Source organism: Myiozetetes cayanensis, unplaced genomic scaffold (genome assembly GCF_022539395.1).
Source record: "Myiozetetes cayanensis isolate MyiCay16 unplaced genomic scaffold, myiCay2020 scf376, whole genome shotgun sequence".
Lineage (NCBI taxonomy): Eukaryota > Metazoa > Chordata > Aves > Passeriformes > Tyrannidae > Myiozetetes > Myiozetetes cayanensis.
Genome location: NW_026087605.1, coordinates 20498 through 36498, shown reverse-complemented (window position 1 = coordinate 36498; position 16001 = coordinate 20498). Strand labels below are relative to the sequence as shown.

General features: G+C 47.3%; 1 protein-coding gene across 1 annotated transcript; it reads right to left on the bottom strand.

The window, feature by feature from the left end:
• Nucleotides 1-365: 365 nt before the first annotated feature.
• LOC126646702 (Ig heavy chain Mem5-like) lies at nucleotides 366-15744 on the bottom strand. Its single transcript, XM_050328192.1, has 6 exons — nucleotides 15687-15744; nucleotides 15114-15444; nucleotides 3943-3992; nucleotides 1522-1797; nucleotides 826-897; nucleotides 366-485 (listed from the first exon to the last, which is right to left on the bottom strand). The coding sequence occupies exons 1-6, from the start codon at nucleotides 15742-15744 to the stop codon at nucleotides 370-372; spliced, it is 903 nt and encodes a 300-aa protein (XP_050184149.1). The 3' UTR covers nucleotides 366-369.
• Nucleotides 15745-16001: the final 257 nt, after the last annotated feature.

Genomic DNA, 16001 nt, shown 5'->3' with positions numbered 1-16001 from the left:
CCTCTTAGGCCCTTCAGGTAATACCTGAATTGCTCTGGCAAAGAAAATTTGGGAACCAGTCACGAAGAACTGAGCTCTGGATACAGCAAAGTGTTGTTTCCTTTGTCATGTGGGAGGCAGGCTGAGCTTCTCTTAATTGTTTTTTTTGGGGCGTGGGGGGGGAGGACCAGGGCTGGTGCAGGTGCTTTTTGTGGGGTTTGCCCATCGTTGTTGGTTTTTCCCCAGAAACCTGCAAGAGCTGTTTAATGGAATCAGGAGCAGATGAACAGGCACCGTTACCTGCAGGGTTAGAGAAGTACACACAGACAGCAGTCACTCCTGCCACGTGCTTCCAGTATCTCCAGCAATCAAGCTGAGTGCTTCCTTACCTCAGAAAAGAACCAGCTTGATACTCATGAGGGTATTGAAGGCGATGCTTTTTGCCAGCAGGACTCTCAACCCCAGCACAGCCATGGACAGCGTGTTCACTCTCTGCACTGTGGGACCTGCTCAGGGACAGCGAAAAGAGGGGAGAGACCATGGCCTAAGTTTGGATGTAGCATCTTGGCAGCACGTGGGAAAAGCCACAGGTAACAGTGTCAGGGAAAGAACCAGCAGCAGAGGAACAGATGCCAGAGAACACAGCAGCACCAGGGGACGAGGGTGTCCGTCTCCTTTGCCTTTTGCTTCCTGGTGCTTGTGTGTTCCTGCAGCAGCAACCTTGCAAAGGCAGCTTGTGTTTGATAAATATGTTGTATTCTGACTCCTCTGCCCTTGAGAAATTACCTTTCTATGCATTTAGCCCCAAAGAGCAATGGAACTTCACAATCTCTTTCGGTCACTAACCTTGGGCAGGGGTGTCTGTGCTGTTGCAAACCCTGTTACTGGTCCTTGTTACTGGTTCTTCAGCCTCCTTTTCTGTAGAATGGTAAAGAAAAGGCATTTTAACCCAATATCCAAATTTTAGAGAGGATTAAAAAACTGTTCCTATGGCCCTTTCCATAGGGACATGTGGGAAGTAGAGTCTGGGGCTCAGCTGACCAGTCACTAATTCCAGCATAAATCTGAAGAGACAATTTCTCCCTGCAGTTGCAAGAAATGAAAGAATTTCTGAGTTGTTTTGGTTTTCCTATTTGAATGACCTTCAGGATGACAAAAACAATATAAAAAGTGATTTAATAAAAAAGAACCCAAATCACACCACCAGTTTACCTTTCTGTTGGTTTCAGAGAGGCTGTTTCCGGTTGTACTCCAGGAGATTTGCTGCTGCATGGTGAAATACTGAGTCATAAGTAAACTCACATTTTAAAAAATGGATTGTGCCTTCTCTCCTCCCCCATCAAAAGAAAATTTCTCCAATTTATTAAACAGTTGAGACCATTTCTTTTAGATGTTTTTAAACATCTCTCAGCTCTCCCTGCTTAAGTACCACCTGTCTCTCATTTCTGCTGCCCACCCAGGGCAGTGCAGGCTGTCAGGCAAGAGCAGCACCACAAGGCACTGTCTCCACAAATACGTTCCAGCTGTTCCCCCAAATTGTACCTGGCAATGCTGTCAGGGTGCCAGTGTCGAAATGGGCCTTGCAGGTCACCTCTGTGTCTTTTGTCACATTGACCACCTTCATAGCACTGTAGAACCCCTGTGCTGTCAGAATGGGAGTGCTCTGTTCATACACGACCTCAGCAGAGGACATCTCCAAGCTGATCCTCCTTGTGCTGAAATTTGTTGCCAAACAAGCTGCTTTCCCAGGGCTGCCTCCTTCTTTCAGTTTCTTTGATTTCATCACAATGACTTGTGGGACAGAAGGTTTTGGACTACCTGTAAAAAAAAAAAGTATGGTTTGGGCATAGTGGATTTTACTGCAGGCCTGCCTGAGAGCTAAGCCATGAAAATTCAGAGATACTCCAGCTGTGACTGATTAGCAATGAGAACTGCCCTTTTTTTTGTGTCATTACTTCTTGCTGTTGCTTCCAAAAGATCAAATTAGAGACAGAAAGGCTGTATGAAAGCAGGTATTTTATAGGAGATTTAATTCCACAGGATCTCAGCTTCCTTTTGCCAAAGTTGGTGCCTATAAGTGAATTCTTCATTTTAGAAATTAAGAACCTGAGAAGGAGAAGGGAACTTTTATGCATGTCCCTCCAAGAGTCCAATTATTCTGCTTTCTCAACAATTGAGTTCCAAACAAGGGCAGCTCTGTGAGGACTGCCTTGCACATTCGTGAGACATGAGGGAATAATTCCCTTTATTCTCCCTCCCCTCCCCAACTCTGCTGTTGTGGTTGAAAGGTCCAACACAGCAGGAGTGGCAGGGAGAGCAGAAGTGAGTTTGTTGCCTCAGTGCTGTGCAAGGTTCCCCCTGTGAGGGATGTTACGTGCAGAAATGAAGTCCTGCTGCTGGAGTGGGGGACGAGGCACAGCTTTTCCATAACAAATGCTCAGGTGCGAGAAGGAGTTCTGGCTGTCACATGGAAAGGTAGGAGAGAAGCAGTGAGAAGTCTGTGAATTGCATATCTGCACAGAGAATCACAGAATCACAGGATGGGTTGGGTTGGGTTGGGTTGGGTTGGGAGGGACCCTCCAGGCCATCTGGTTCCAGCCCCTGCCATGGGCAGCGATGCCACTCACTCGTTCTGCTGCAGGAGCTCCTGACAAGGCCAAGAACTTTCATTGTGGGGGAGGTTTTCCCCACTAGACATTGCACAAGGTGTGAGACATTGCAACCAGTCCACAGGCAATGAGAAGAGAATAGGATTGGTCCTGGGTTCAACAACAGCTCCTGTGCCTGTTCCAAAAAGTGTGACCTCTCTCCCCCTGGCTGTGCCACGTCGTCAGACCCACGGCTCCGGGGCACTGAGGAGAGCAATGCAGAGTTTGTTTAATAAACTGACTGGAAGGAAAGAATATCCTGGGCCTGTGCATGATGCTCCTGGACAAATCTTACAATATTCCTTGGAGTAGTGCAATAACCTTCAGGGTGGTGCTTTAGCACTAAGATACCAACAAACATCGAGAGCTGAAAAGGGGAGTTTAGAGAGAATCTCAAAGATGCTGACAACTTTTCACAGGATTTGAGATCCTTGCTCTGATCTTTCAGAAATTTGGTTACTCTGAAAGTGTTAGATGCATTTTTTCAGTTTTGAAAGAATTTTAGAGTTGGATTCCCCTGGAAACACATGAATGACAAGGGACTGACAACTAAAACAGACTGAATTTCAATGGTATAGCAGAAGCCTTCTCTGGGAATTTCTTAGAAGACATACAAGTAATGAAATAAGATTGCTTTACTTCCAGGAGCTGTCTTTTATGGTAACAGTTGGCCTCAAAAGAATTTTGTAACTAAAAAATCGTTGTGATACCAGGGGTTTTTTACACAAAATATCTTTGCCTTCAGGTCAGGCCATATGTGGAGAATCCAGGATGACTTCACAAACCAATGGCAGGACTTGATTCAGATTAGTAATTTGAATTCTAGTAAAAACATGTCACTGAAAGGAATCCTCTATCCCCCTTCCTTGCCAGAAAGGCTTAGCTTGTGAAAGGCTGCCAGACATATTAAAACCCATTCTGTTTGGACAGGAGCATCCTGGTGGGTCTCTTTGCCAAAGAGAGGGGCATCAGGCTTTGAATTTTGCACGGTGTCTGCCTTGCAGTCTGGTCAAGGGATCCCTCATGTCAAACATCTTGTTCATCACAGGACACTTTACCCCAGTTTGATCAAGGGGCTCTGATTTTACACTCTTTCCCCATCACCCTGAAGTGGTGAGGAACTGAGGTGAAAGCCAACTCGTGCTCTGCCATAACTTCAGGGGTCAGCTCTGCTGATAAATCAGCCAAAACTACAGTCTTGTCCACACTTACAGCAACCAGACACCCCACAGAAATCCAACATTCACTGCCAGGAAAAAAGGGAACATTCAAACAGTAACAACTCAGAGAAGGATAATGCATAAAGGACACCTACTTGGCTCCACAGTCAGTTGAGTTCCTTTCCCAAAGACAAGAGCAGCAGTTACACACAGTTAAAACACACAGATCAAAAAGGGCTTGTTTTTCTATTCTTCCTACACACATTTCCTTCCCAGGTGTTGTTACATGGTTTGCCAGAGCATTGTAGTCCTGTGCATTCGGTGTTATCTGAGAAGATCTTGAAAAGCTTTTCATGGTTTCTCCTCTCCAGGATTTCCAAACAGCCACTCCACTAACAAGCTGCTTCTCTGCAATGACTCACTGGGCAAGATCTTCAGCAAGAAACAATGTACACATTGCAATTGTAGTTAAAAAAGCAGAATAATTTTTTATCAGACCCCAAAAGCCTCAGCTGAGTCCCACCGTTCTGCATGACCTGAAAATACAGCCAGGAACTCCCACATCTGCTTGTGCTTGGGAGATATTTCTGTATTGCCTTCTGGGATTGTATTGGGACAGAAAGTTGTACTTCTCTTTCATTTTAGTCTCACGAGGTCACAAGAGCCACCTATTCCATAGAGTCATGGGCCTTAGAATACTGAATGAAAGTTTTATCTAGAATAAACCAAGCCACACCAACACAAAACCCTTGTCTGTCCTCAAGCTGAGCCCTCCAGAGAATATGCCTTGGGGATCCTGGAGTGACTACTGAGGGTTGTTCTTTGAGGTTGTTTTGATTTGGGGCAATTCTCAAAGGATTTGGATAATAAAGTATATCTGCTCTAAACATCTTAAAATGCATCTTAGTCACTCCCAAAGAAAATCAAACCCAAAAGAGTGAGGTTGCTCACATTCTGGAAATTTGACCTTCAGTTTATTGAGTATTTCAACAGACACTGAGGGACTTGGATACTTTACGCCCAATATCTTTTAGTGTCACACATGATCTGAAAGTCTTTGTGCAGCTTTGTCAATATCTCATCTTGAGCTACAAAAAGAAAACCACTGGACAGCACAGAAAGAGTTGGTTTTTCTTCAGAAGGATAACTTGGCATTCCTTTGCCCCTTTGGAATTGGAAGTGGACTGAGATTGTTCCAAAACAGACATTTATTCCCTGCAACATATCCTACAGGAGTGGGCCGATATTAGACAGCCCCTCAGCAGTCCCAAGCCCTTTTGAAATGAGAGCAGGGTGTTTTAGGAATGTAAAATGCCATGGGACATTTTTGCAGCACTTTAAAGACGTGCAGCCCTCTGAAAGCACAGCAACAAGTCCTGGATCTTTAGGATAACACAGAGCAACCTGACCAACTCCCTGGCACCCCAACATTCACGTGCCCATAGAAAAGCTTGGGGTGACATCCACCTTTTGTACAGCTGGAAAGTCCAAATCAAGACAGGAGTAACAACTATGGCTTGTTATAATCCTGACTCCCCACAGCTGTGCTTTCACAGCCCAGACAACGTGGGAGCCAGTTGTGTTTCATTGGAGGAGGTCTTGGATATGAGGCACCTGTGAAAACTGAAGGCCAAGGATATTTAACCTCCTTCCTCCTCTGTCTCCATGCCAGTGGAATTACTTCCCTGGGCACGCTGTCAGTGTGGTGCCAGTGTCCAAACTTCTCCAACCAGACAGTTCCAGATCTGTGTCAAAACTTCTCCCCACTGTGAGCTCTGCACTGAGCTGTGCATTCCTGCCCAAAGGGAGTCAGTGAAGATCCACTGAAGAACAGGACCCTTTGGAGTCAGGTTGGGCCAGAGTGGTGTCCAAACTGGCAGCAAATTGTAACATGGTCGGTAGTGCACACCTGGTGTTTGGGATCATGGAATAAAGGTGTTACCCAGAGTTAGGCCAGTTGTTCTGTGAAACCTTCCTAAGCAGCTCCAAGCTGAGGGTTTGGCTTGAAAGCCTGGCAGGAGAGAGAGAGTGCACTCAAGGGATTATTGCAGCAGAAAATTCTTGCAGTGAGCCCAAAGCATTAGGTTCCTTTTTCCTCCACCACCTTAACTGAAACACAAGTTCTAGAAATAAATGAAAAAAAGGTACTTACTTGGTTCAACTGTGAGGGTGGTCCCTGGTCCAAATACAAGCTTATCATCCACACACTGCTAATACTCATTGCAATAAATCACTCTTTCCAAATGGTATTCAAAAGGGTAGAAAAAGCAGGAGATGGAAAGTTAGACATTTGTCCTAATTATCCATGTGTGCAACTCCTTGAGGATATCCAGAGGCACATTTTCTTCCAAAACTGGAAAGAGAAAAACAGTAATGGAATAGTTTAGTGATTTCAAATACCTTGATTGAGTTCACCCTTTCTTCCATCTTTTAGAAACTCCATGAGCTCTATCTTTCCAGGATAAACAGAAATATAAAAAGAATGTTCTATATGTCTCTTTAATCATTAGAGTCACCCACCTCCTTTCCTTCCCAAATTATATTGCCTTTTTACCTTCTTTGGGTTTTTGTACAGGGTCCTGTGCTGTTTATATCATTGTGGTACTCCAGCCCCAGTACCCAGTGATGTATTTCATTGCAAAAACTGCCTCTCTTCTACTGCACAGAATTTTGGATCATACAGGCAGTCAGGTGACTTCTCCAGTGGTTTGAGACCCACCATACCACATGAAGAAACATAACATGGCTTTGAAGGAACAGTCTAAGACAATTATAAATGAAAACTTGGGGGTTATATGACACCTCTGAAAACTCTGATGGAGTTAAGCTGGATACAAAGCAGAAAACAGATCAGTACATTTAGTGCTATTTCAAAGCATTTTGGAAAATTCTTCTGACTTGCAGGGAGCTGTCTATATCTTCACCTGTATTTTGGTGTCATGCTCAGCAGCATGAGGAATGTGCCTCTCTGGGCTCTTAGAATTGGTGTCTGGGGTCACTTAGTGCTTAGAAAGTCTTTATGCTGCTTTGGGTAAGATGAGAACGTAGGCAAAATGATGGTTCTTTGTTATGCAGAGGCACTGTAGCCATGGGAGTGACTGCAGAGATTAAAGGAGCTGCTGCAGATTGATCAAATCCTTCATGATGATCAACTTGTGCAGCGTTAAGATGATCTTTACTCTCTGTGTTCTAGGCCTGAGTTTGTGTCTGTTCCAGCTGCCTGTCTGTGCTGACTCACATGGGTGGTTGCCAAGGGCATGTGGGCCCACGTGGGATTCCCATTGATCCTGCTGGTGAGTGGGGAGCTGGAGAGAAGGAAGAGTGAATGAATCCTGGTGGTCAGCAGTTGGTTACACAGCTGGCATTGACAAATGGACTTGGTTTCTATGACTGTGGGATCCTTTTGGAGGACTGAGGGCTCTTTGGAAGTGATGAGACCCCCCTCATTCAGTGAGACAAAAGCCTCTTTTGCCAACACAGTGGCCAACCTGATAAGAGGTTTAAACTGGGAACACCAGAGGAGGAAGCAGATGATAAATAATCAAGTGAGAAAGCAGTGGGAAATGTTGATCCAAAACATCAGAGGAATGGGATGAACAGGACAAGTTTCATCATAAGGAAAAAGGGCTGAAAGGGTTGCACTTCAAGAGTGTGAATTACATAAGGAAGTATCTATGTGGAAAAGAAATCCCTCTGGGCTTCTGGGAAATAAACGTGGCTGGTGCCTCTGTACGGTGCCTGTGCAGGAACACTTGTGGGGTGGGGAACAAACAAGGGAAATTTGAGCTCCAACAGCAGCTGCAGGGCTATAATCTCTTTGACAGCAGAGATGTGGTTGGCAGCTCACCTGACCCAGGAACTGCAGTGGGCCCAAAGCTCGACCACTGACTCGTGGATGGCGGCAAAGGCTCTGTGGGGGTGGAACGATGGAAAAAGCCCAATTGGCAGCACAGAGGGAAAGCAATCTGGGCTGCTGAACTGTGCGAGACATCACTGCCCGGGCAGGGGAGTTGGCTGTGACAGTCTGTCATGTAGATGCACAGGCACCCAAGAGCTGGGTATTCCAGTTATATATAGTTAAAATACCATGTACACAGTGAAGGGAATCCAGGCACACCCCCCCCCAAGGGAAAGGGACAAAAAGGGAGACCGAACAGATATACACAATCAAACCCAAGAACTATACTAATAACTAGCAAAACAGATCTCATCACGTCCCTTAGAAAAGCAGGATTGGCAGACACGGCCAGCACTTTCCCAGCCTCCACGTGGTAGGCCAGGGGTCACTGCAGGCCTCAGCCTTAGATAAGCGAGACCAACACAGGGACCCACTGCCCTGAACCTCGCCAGAAGAGAAGAGAAGAGGACTTTCATCTTCAGCTTATTTATACTCTGGTTTACGTAAAAATCATATGGAATACTGGGAACATGGCCACTTCCTTGGTTACAAGCTGGTTACCAGGAAGGCCTAGACCAAAACCATCACAGCTGGGCTAATGCAGAACATCGCAACAATGGGCAGGTGGATCAGGCTGCCAAGATTAAAGTGTCTCAGGATCTGGACTGGCACATGAGGGAGAATTAATTCTGGTTCAGTGGGCCCGAGACACCTCAGGTCATCAGGAAGAGATGCAACATCCAGATGGGCTCATGATGGGGTGGATTTAACCATGGATTTAACCATCTCCCAGATTATCCCTGGCTGTGAAACGTGTGCTGTGATCAAACAGCCAAGCAGGTGAAGCCCCCCTCTAGTGTGGGGGACAAAAGTCTAAATAGAAATCTGGGGAAGCCTGGCAGATTGATCCCATCACACTCCCAAACCTGCCAAGGCAAGTGCTACATGCTGACAGTGGTGGACACAACCCCTGGATGGCTGGAGACACACCCTGTGCCTCATGGCCTGCCTGGAACACCATCCTGGGCCTGGAAAAGCAAGACTTGGGGTGATATGACCCCCCAGAAGGAACTGAGTTGGACAATGGGACTCAGTTCAGAAGTAGCCTCATTTCTAGGCCAGAGAGCACAGGATGGATGGGTGGATCATATTCCCTGTCATGCACCAGCCTCTGGGAAAATTGAACTGTGCAATGGACTGTTAAAAACCACATTGAAAGCAATGGATGGTGGGACCTTCAAACATTGGGATCTACATTTAGCAAAGGCCACCTGGCTCTTTAATGCCTGAGGCTCCACCAGTCGAGCTGGGCCTGCCCAATCCAAACCTGCACATACCACTGCTCACAGCAAGCAGAGGGGTGGTTTTAGCAGGAGGATTAAATTGGAGAATACCATTCCTGAACTATGACAACCTCCTACTTGCAAATGAGGAAGAATTTCGGGTGGCTGTGAGTTTCTCAGGGACAGCCTTGGCTGCAGTGGCCAACAGTGTTTGAGCTCAGGATCCAGAGAGAAGGGAGCAAGGTAAAAAAGAGGACTGGAGCCCTGGACTTCAGGAGAGCAGAATCCAGGCTCTTCAGGGATCTTCTTGGAGGAATCCTATGGTTATGATTCTGGGCAGAGGAGGGGTCTAGGAGAGCTGCTTATTTTCAGGGAGCTCCTTCAAACTCAAGAATGGTTCATCTTGACAAAGCACTAAGTCAAGCCAAGGTGGTAGAAGGCCAAAACAATGAACAAAGGGCTCCTGAATGAACTCATAAATGGTTAATACAAAGCAACCATATGTGGTTCAAAGTCCTTGCTCTGGTGTTTATAGCTGGGACATTGCTGAGGGCAAGTGCCCTTTCTGGTCTCCTGTTGTTGTTCCTCAGGCATCTGTTTGAGTTGGACATGTGTTGGGGGTAACCTGGATGAGGACAAGGAGTTTAGAAGGTGGAAAGAAATGACTTCTGGCAACATAGGCCAGACAGCATCAGACAGACAGACTGTTTGTTAGATTGTGAACTCTCTCTTGTGGGGGAGAGCAGGTTTCTCTGATTGGCCAAAGTCCAGTTAGAGATAGTTAGTTTTCCCAATTAAGAACTTAGTAGTTATCTAAAGATGCATGTATTCCCTCTATTATGTATATCAATCTTAAGTTCTAACCAATGCCCTGTCCAAGTTTATATATACCTACTCCCTTTTTCCAGAATCTTCCTTATCTGCCTATAAAACCCCTCCATTTTGTAAAATAAAGTTAGATCAGCCTTAGCACCCACAGCTGGTGTCTCTGTGTGATTTGATCCCTGAGCTCAGCCGATACACCACCGGGCACAATGAGAGAAACTGCAGCTCAGCTGAACCCCTGCTGGTCTGACGTGATCCAGAAACCCCAAACCGTGATAGACATGGAGTTAAAAGGATCTTTGGTCTTAGCAAAAAACCTCCTCTGTGCTCTGAGAGAAAGAGAAGAACATAATGCTGACCTTAAAAATGGAAACATCTCAATACAATAGGTTAGTGCCCACTTTCTCAATTTGAGCTGGTGATCAGATGTCTAAAATGACATGTTTGCAAGATCCAAGGTCTGATGTTGAGTGCTGAAGAAACTGCTTTTGCATAAAAAGATTTTTCTGCAAGGATGATTCTGGGAATTGAATTTGTGTATATACCCACAGTTGTCTGAGGAAAAATAGACCATGTAGGGCACCATGTTTCCACCTTCAGAGGATGGGAGTGACTGAGACAATTTGTGTGTGGCAGTTCAGTCCTTTCCAATCTCTGTGGTACGTACTCCACACTGTGGTAGAGAGTTTTACAAAAATATTTGGGGTTTTTTCAGTGCCTGGTGATGTCTGCTCTTTCATGTCTTTGAAGAGCTGGTTTTTATTTTCCTGTTCCTCTACACTGTTCTACTTCTGAACATCTAATACTATTCCAGAGGATACTCTACACTAAAAATGACATTATCATTATTGCTTTTTCTGACACTTAAGGTAGTTAGCATTAATCTCATTAATATATCACCCATGCTTGTAGAAAAGGAATTTTGCTGTTAGAACTGTTCTCACTGCCAGGATCTGATTACTGGTTTGTCTTTTAACAAACACCAAGAGAGTTAGGGTGAAATATTTTAGAGTATCTGGAGACCAGCTGGGTATTAGCAGCAGGCTCATGAATTTTCAATGTATATTCATTCTGTATTTCCTAACTCTTTCTGGACCTTCAAGCATTTCTGTCCTCAAAGCCTATTTTCATGCCAAGCTAAAAATCAGTCCGTGTTTATGAATTGTTTAGAAGTTATTTTGGTTCAGCTGATGGTTGCCTTTTAATTTAACTTTTATCTTTAATGATTTTGATTAATGGTAACTTGGAATTGTGGATCAGTTTCTAACCCTCAGATCCAGTTCTAGGACACAAAAACGACAGAGCATTATTTCATCCTGTTTGCATTACTGTTGTCACCAAGTGCATTTCTCATTTGGAATCACGGTTTTTAATCCCGGTGCTGCTGTTTCCCATTGTTAACACGGGCATGTTTATCTGCTCTTCCCTTTAGCCTGTCCAGTTGTTTTCTCCTCCTTGTTGCTGCACTGCTCCGGGTAAGCTGTGGAATGTGCTGGTGTGAAATGTTCAGCCTGTACAACTGCTGGCACAACAAAGAGAACAAGCTCTAAACACCTCCTGCAACAGGCCTGGGCTCACACAGGTGCCTCTCACACACCCTTCACTCCCTGGCAAATCCTCCCAGCAGTGAGAGCTCGCCCTGCTTGTCCCTGAGATGGCAGAGGCCGTTAAACAGCCTGTTCCCAGAGCAGTGCCCCAGGGCACAGCTGTGCTCGCAGCTCCCACGAGCCACACACCTGAGTCCCTTTGGCTTCAAAGTTGAGTTCTGCCTTTCTTTTGTCTATGTCTGTCTAGGGGCAGGCCCTCCAAAACATTGCAGGAGATGCCCTAGGACTGTCAGTGATGTGTTGGGGAGAATGTTTAGGTTGTGTTCCACTCCATGGTACTGAAGAGCCCTCCTTGAGTTCTGCTTCAGAGGAAATGGGAACAGAGGGAGTCCCCTCTCCTCTAGAAATGGGTCACAGCAGATGAAGATACATTTCAGAGGTTGTTTGAATTCCTTCAGTCCTTGCTGAAAGGTCCACACTGCTGTTTTCCAGAAGAAAGTATCCTGGTCCTTCCAGTACAATTCTTCCTGTTCCCCCCAAAATCTCCACTTTTATTTTAACAAAATTTTCTCCTTTTTTTTGGTGGGGAGATGTGGGGGAAGAGTAGCTCACTCTGAGCCTGTTTTCATGCACACCACACATGTACAAGAGTCTGTGTCCATGGATTTTTATTGCTGGAGAGCTGGTTTTGGGATACCTATGTCAAGAAGGCAACTTTTCTCTTAAAGGCTGTGGTGGGAATTCTATTCTTGTCTGGACAGAACCACTCCTTTCAACCTTTCTTCCAAAACAGAGATGTTACTGGTCATGGATTCCCTAGAGACACTATAGGGGATCATCAGGAACTAGATATTTAAGGTGAAACAGTAAGTCACAACATTCCCTGTGGAGAGGACAACTAAAAGCAGTGATTTGAAAAGTGAGCTACAATATCTGCTGGGGGAAGTCCCTGAGCTGCTGACACCTACAAGAAAAGGAGGAGGTAACAGGAGAAATAAAGGGGCTTTTCCTTTTTATTTGGAGCATCTGACACTGGCCTGACAGTGTCCTGTGTTGAAGGCTCTGATATTAATCCACTGCAGCAATCCTTGCACAGAGCCAAATGGGGGCAAAGTCTGGGGACTGACCCTGCAGCATCTGCAGCTCTTGTAGAGGATGCCTGTAGTGGTTTTGAGTCTAGGCCTTCCTTGGTGACCAAGTTATAACTAAGGAACCAAGGCCATGTTCCCAGTATTCCATACGATTTTTACGTAAGCAAGAGTATAAATAAGAAGAGAGAGGAAGCTCTCGCTCTCTTTCTTCCGGCGGACCGAAGGCGAAGGTAGCTTTGCTGTCGCTCTGCCCGGGCGAGGGAGTGAGGCCGAGTGCATCTGGTTGGCCTTGAGAGGCAGAGAGTGCCGGCGGTTGTGTGGTGTGGCTCGCAGTCTCTGGAGGGAAGTATTTGTGTTGTATCCTTTTTCCCTTTTTCCCTTTCCCTTCCCTTTTCCCTTTTTGGGGGTTCCCTGTATATAATTTTCTTTATATATATATATAAATCTTCCACTTGAAATTCAGTTCGGTTTGGGCTCTTTTGATTTTCTTTTTCATGATCTTTTCGATCAATTGCACGAGAGCGAGAGGGAGGGGGAAGGTTTTGTCCCTGAAGTCCGGGCACTTGGCTGGGAGCCAAGTCCAACCTGGGACAATGCCTCTTGCACTGTGCCCAGGAACACAAGCACATGGATTCATTTGCATAGGTCTCCAAATGTCTTCCATGAAAATCTACACTTCCAAGTAAACAAAGGAATGGTCAGTCTTCAGAATAAGAACACCTGTGTTTATTCACATGGAACCAAAGATAGGAGTGCAGAGAAGGAATTTTTCATCATCTCCTGAGAAAAAATCATCTTGGTAGTGCAGTTTCTGGTGCAGGGCCACTCTCTTCTAAGATACAGTTAATTGACTATGGTTCTGGGCTGCTGCAACATTCCTGTGAGACTCCCTAAACAACAGGAAGTGTCCAAATGCAGTTGTCTTCTGTCTCTCCATGTTAAAACTTTAACTCATTCAATGCTCATTGTGTTCCTTTGTCATGGTTTCACCACAGATGGCAACTAAGCACCACACAGCTGCTTTCTCCTTTCCCCCTGGCTGGATGGGGGAGAGAATTGAAACAGTAAAAATGAGAAAATTCAGAGGTTTAATGAAGAACTCAACAGTTTAATAAATAAAGCAAACACTGTGTGTACAAGCAAAGCAAAGAATTCATTCACTACTTCCATCAACACCCCAGAGTTCAGCCTACTCCAGAAAAGCAAAACAGTTCCATGGAAATACAAATGCCATCACTCCATGTTCCCCCTTCCTTCCTCTCCCCCATCTTTATATACTGAGTATGATGTGATATGGTCTGGAATACCCTTTGGTCAGTTGGGGGCAGCTGAACCAGCCGTGTTCCCTCTCAAACTTTGGGCACCCACAGCTACTCACTGGTGGGTGGTAGGAGGAGCAGATGAGGCCTTGACTCCGTGTCAGTACCGCTCAGCAGTAACTAAAACACCCTGGAATTATCAACACTATTTCCAGCACAGATTCAAAATATAGTCCCATTCTAGGTACTGTGAAGAAAATCAACTCTACTCCAGCCAGAACCAGCACATTATTTCATTAAAACAGAAACACCCAAATCCTCAAACACCATTTCCCTGGCTCTTCCTGCCTGTGGGAGATACTGAGTAGGAAGTGACAAGTTAACAACATGTTCATGGTTTGAGGTGTGCTTGTGGGAGACTGCTGCTGTTATGGTTACTCTTGCATCTGTTTCTGGGAAAAGATAGCCCAGACTAGTCTTGAGAAGTGTGGGAAAAGTCCTGCCTTGCAGCAACCCCAGAAGACTCCTCTGTATTCAAGCCCCTCCTTCAGTTCTGCCCTGTCCCTGCCTGTGTTTCAAGCACTGTGCCCTTTTCGAGCTCTCGAGTGCTGCAGAAATAGGTGGCCGTGTCTGCAGCTGTTAGTGAGAGCACTTCTAGCAACAGCTGGTTCCTGGAGGGGTCTGCAGAGCTGGTGACTCGGGTCTGGAAGGATGAAGCAATGTGCTGGAGCCCCGTGAAAGGATATTGCAGCACTATGTGCTGCAGCTCTTTGCCTGGAATCTGCCGGATCCAGTCCCACGCGTAGCTGCTGTCAGTGATGGGGACACCAGAGATGTGACACGTAAGTGAGACAGGCTCTGAGATCTTCCCTCCTGTGGGGCCTGAGGCCTTTGTCTGCACCCGGGAAAGGCCACCTGCAACCCCAGGAGACAAGGATGAACAGACAGCAACAACTTAAGCAGTCACTTGAACTATTCCACCACATCCCTGGGTTTCTGCTTGTGATCTCCAGGAGCCAGCAGCTGCAAATCCTTGCTCCCTTTAGAATCTCAGGTCTGGTAAAGAAACACAGGGTTCCCTAATCTTTCACTGAGCTCCCAAATGACCATCTGGAATTTCCCCATTTCCTCCTCTCACCCCTCAGGGAGTAAAACTCATGGGCTGGACTGAGTGAACATGAGCTGCGCCCAAAGCCACAGCAGGGCTGTTCACACACCTCACCAATTGCACTGGGTACTTGTAATACTGCGAACCAAGGGAACCAGGAAAAGTTGCTTTTAAAGGCAGAACAGTTTGGTGGGGTGGGAGGGGAGTTGTGTGACTACAGGACTCTTTGGGAACAACTCTGCACATCTGTAGGCCACAGTCCCTTCCAGCTCAGAGGCAGAGAGCAGGGACATTGACAGGTGGTTTGTGTTCAAGCTCAGCTGATTTTGTGTCTCCGTGCAAACAGCACAGAAGTAGCGGGCACCGTCCCCAGCGTGCAGGAGGTGCAGGCTGAGAGATGCCTCAGAGAGGGAATTGTCCCGGGAGGCTGTGGCTCGACCCTCCACTGCTGGCCCAAACTGCACCTGTGATGAATAATGGCTTATCCAGGAAACCCACTCGACCCCCGCTCCGGGTGCCTGACGGTACCAGCGAACATAATGATTCTCGAAGGTGAATCCGGACCCGCGGCAGGAGAGGAGCACGGACTCGCCGGGCGCTCGCAGAGCCCCGCCGGCCTCCTCCAGCCTCATCTGCGCCCACAGCCCTGCGGGGGAGAGCGCAGGGATCGGGCACGGAGCGACCACGGCCCGAGCGTGTTCCCCCACTGCCCCGGCAGCACCGCCCGGCACAGACACAGCCACCCCCGCACCCCCAGCCCCTGTCCCTGCGTCTGCCCCAGCCCCAGCCCCAGTCCCTGTCCCTGTCCCTGTCGCTGCTCCCGCCTCTCCTCTGCCGCTCCCTCCTTCCCCAGCCCCGGGCTCGCTGCCCTCCCCGCCCGGCTCTCACCTGCCGGCCCCAAGGCCAAGGCCAAGCCCAGCAGCCACGGCCCCAGCCCGGCCCACATCGTGCCCGGCCCGGCCGAGGCTCCGCGGGAGCCGCCCCCGAGCCGAGCGGAGCCGCGCTCGGGCCGCTCTTGCCCGGCCCCGCCTCGCCGGGGCAGCGCCGGCGCCTCTGCCCGACCCCCACACACCCGGCCCGGCCCCCCCGACAAGGCCCGGGCACGGGGATGCCGCGGACACGAAGCAGCGCTGCGCACATCGAGCACACAGCGTCGGAACGGACCGAGGCTTCTTCCTGGCGACAGCTCGCCCAGAAAGTCGC

Bases quoted from the DNA above. Each gene is read 5' to 3' on its own strand.
- LOC126646702 (XM_050328192.1), bottom strand. From the start codon at position 15,744: ATGTGGGCCGGGCTGGGGCCGTGGCTGCTGGGCTTGGCCTTGGCCTTG. The intron at 15,445-15,686 runs GTGAGAGCCGGG...TCTCCCCCGCAG, and splicing joins CTTGGCCTTGGGGCCGGCAG to GGCTGTGGGCGCAGATGAGG. The intron at 3,993-15,113 runs CTTGAACACAAA...TTAACTGTGTGT, and splicing joins GAGACACAAAATCAGCTGAG to AACTGCTGCTCTTGTCTTTG.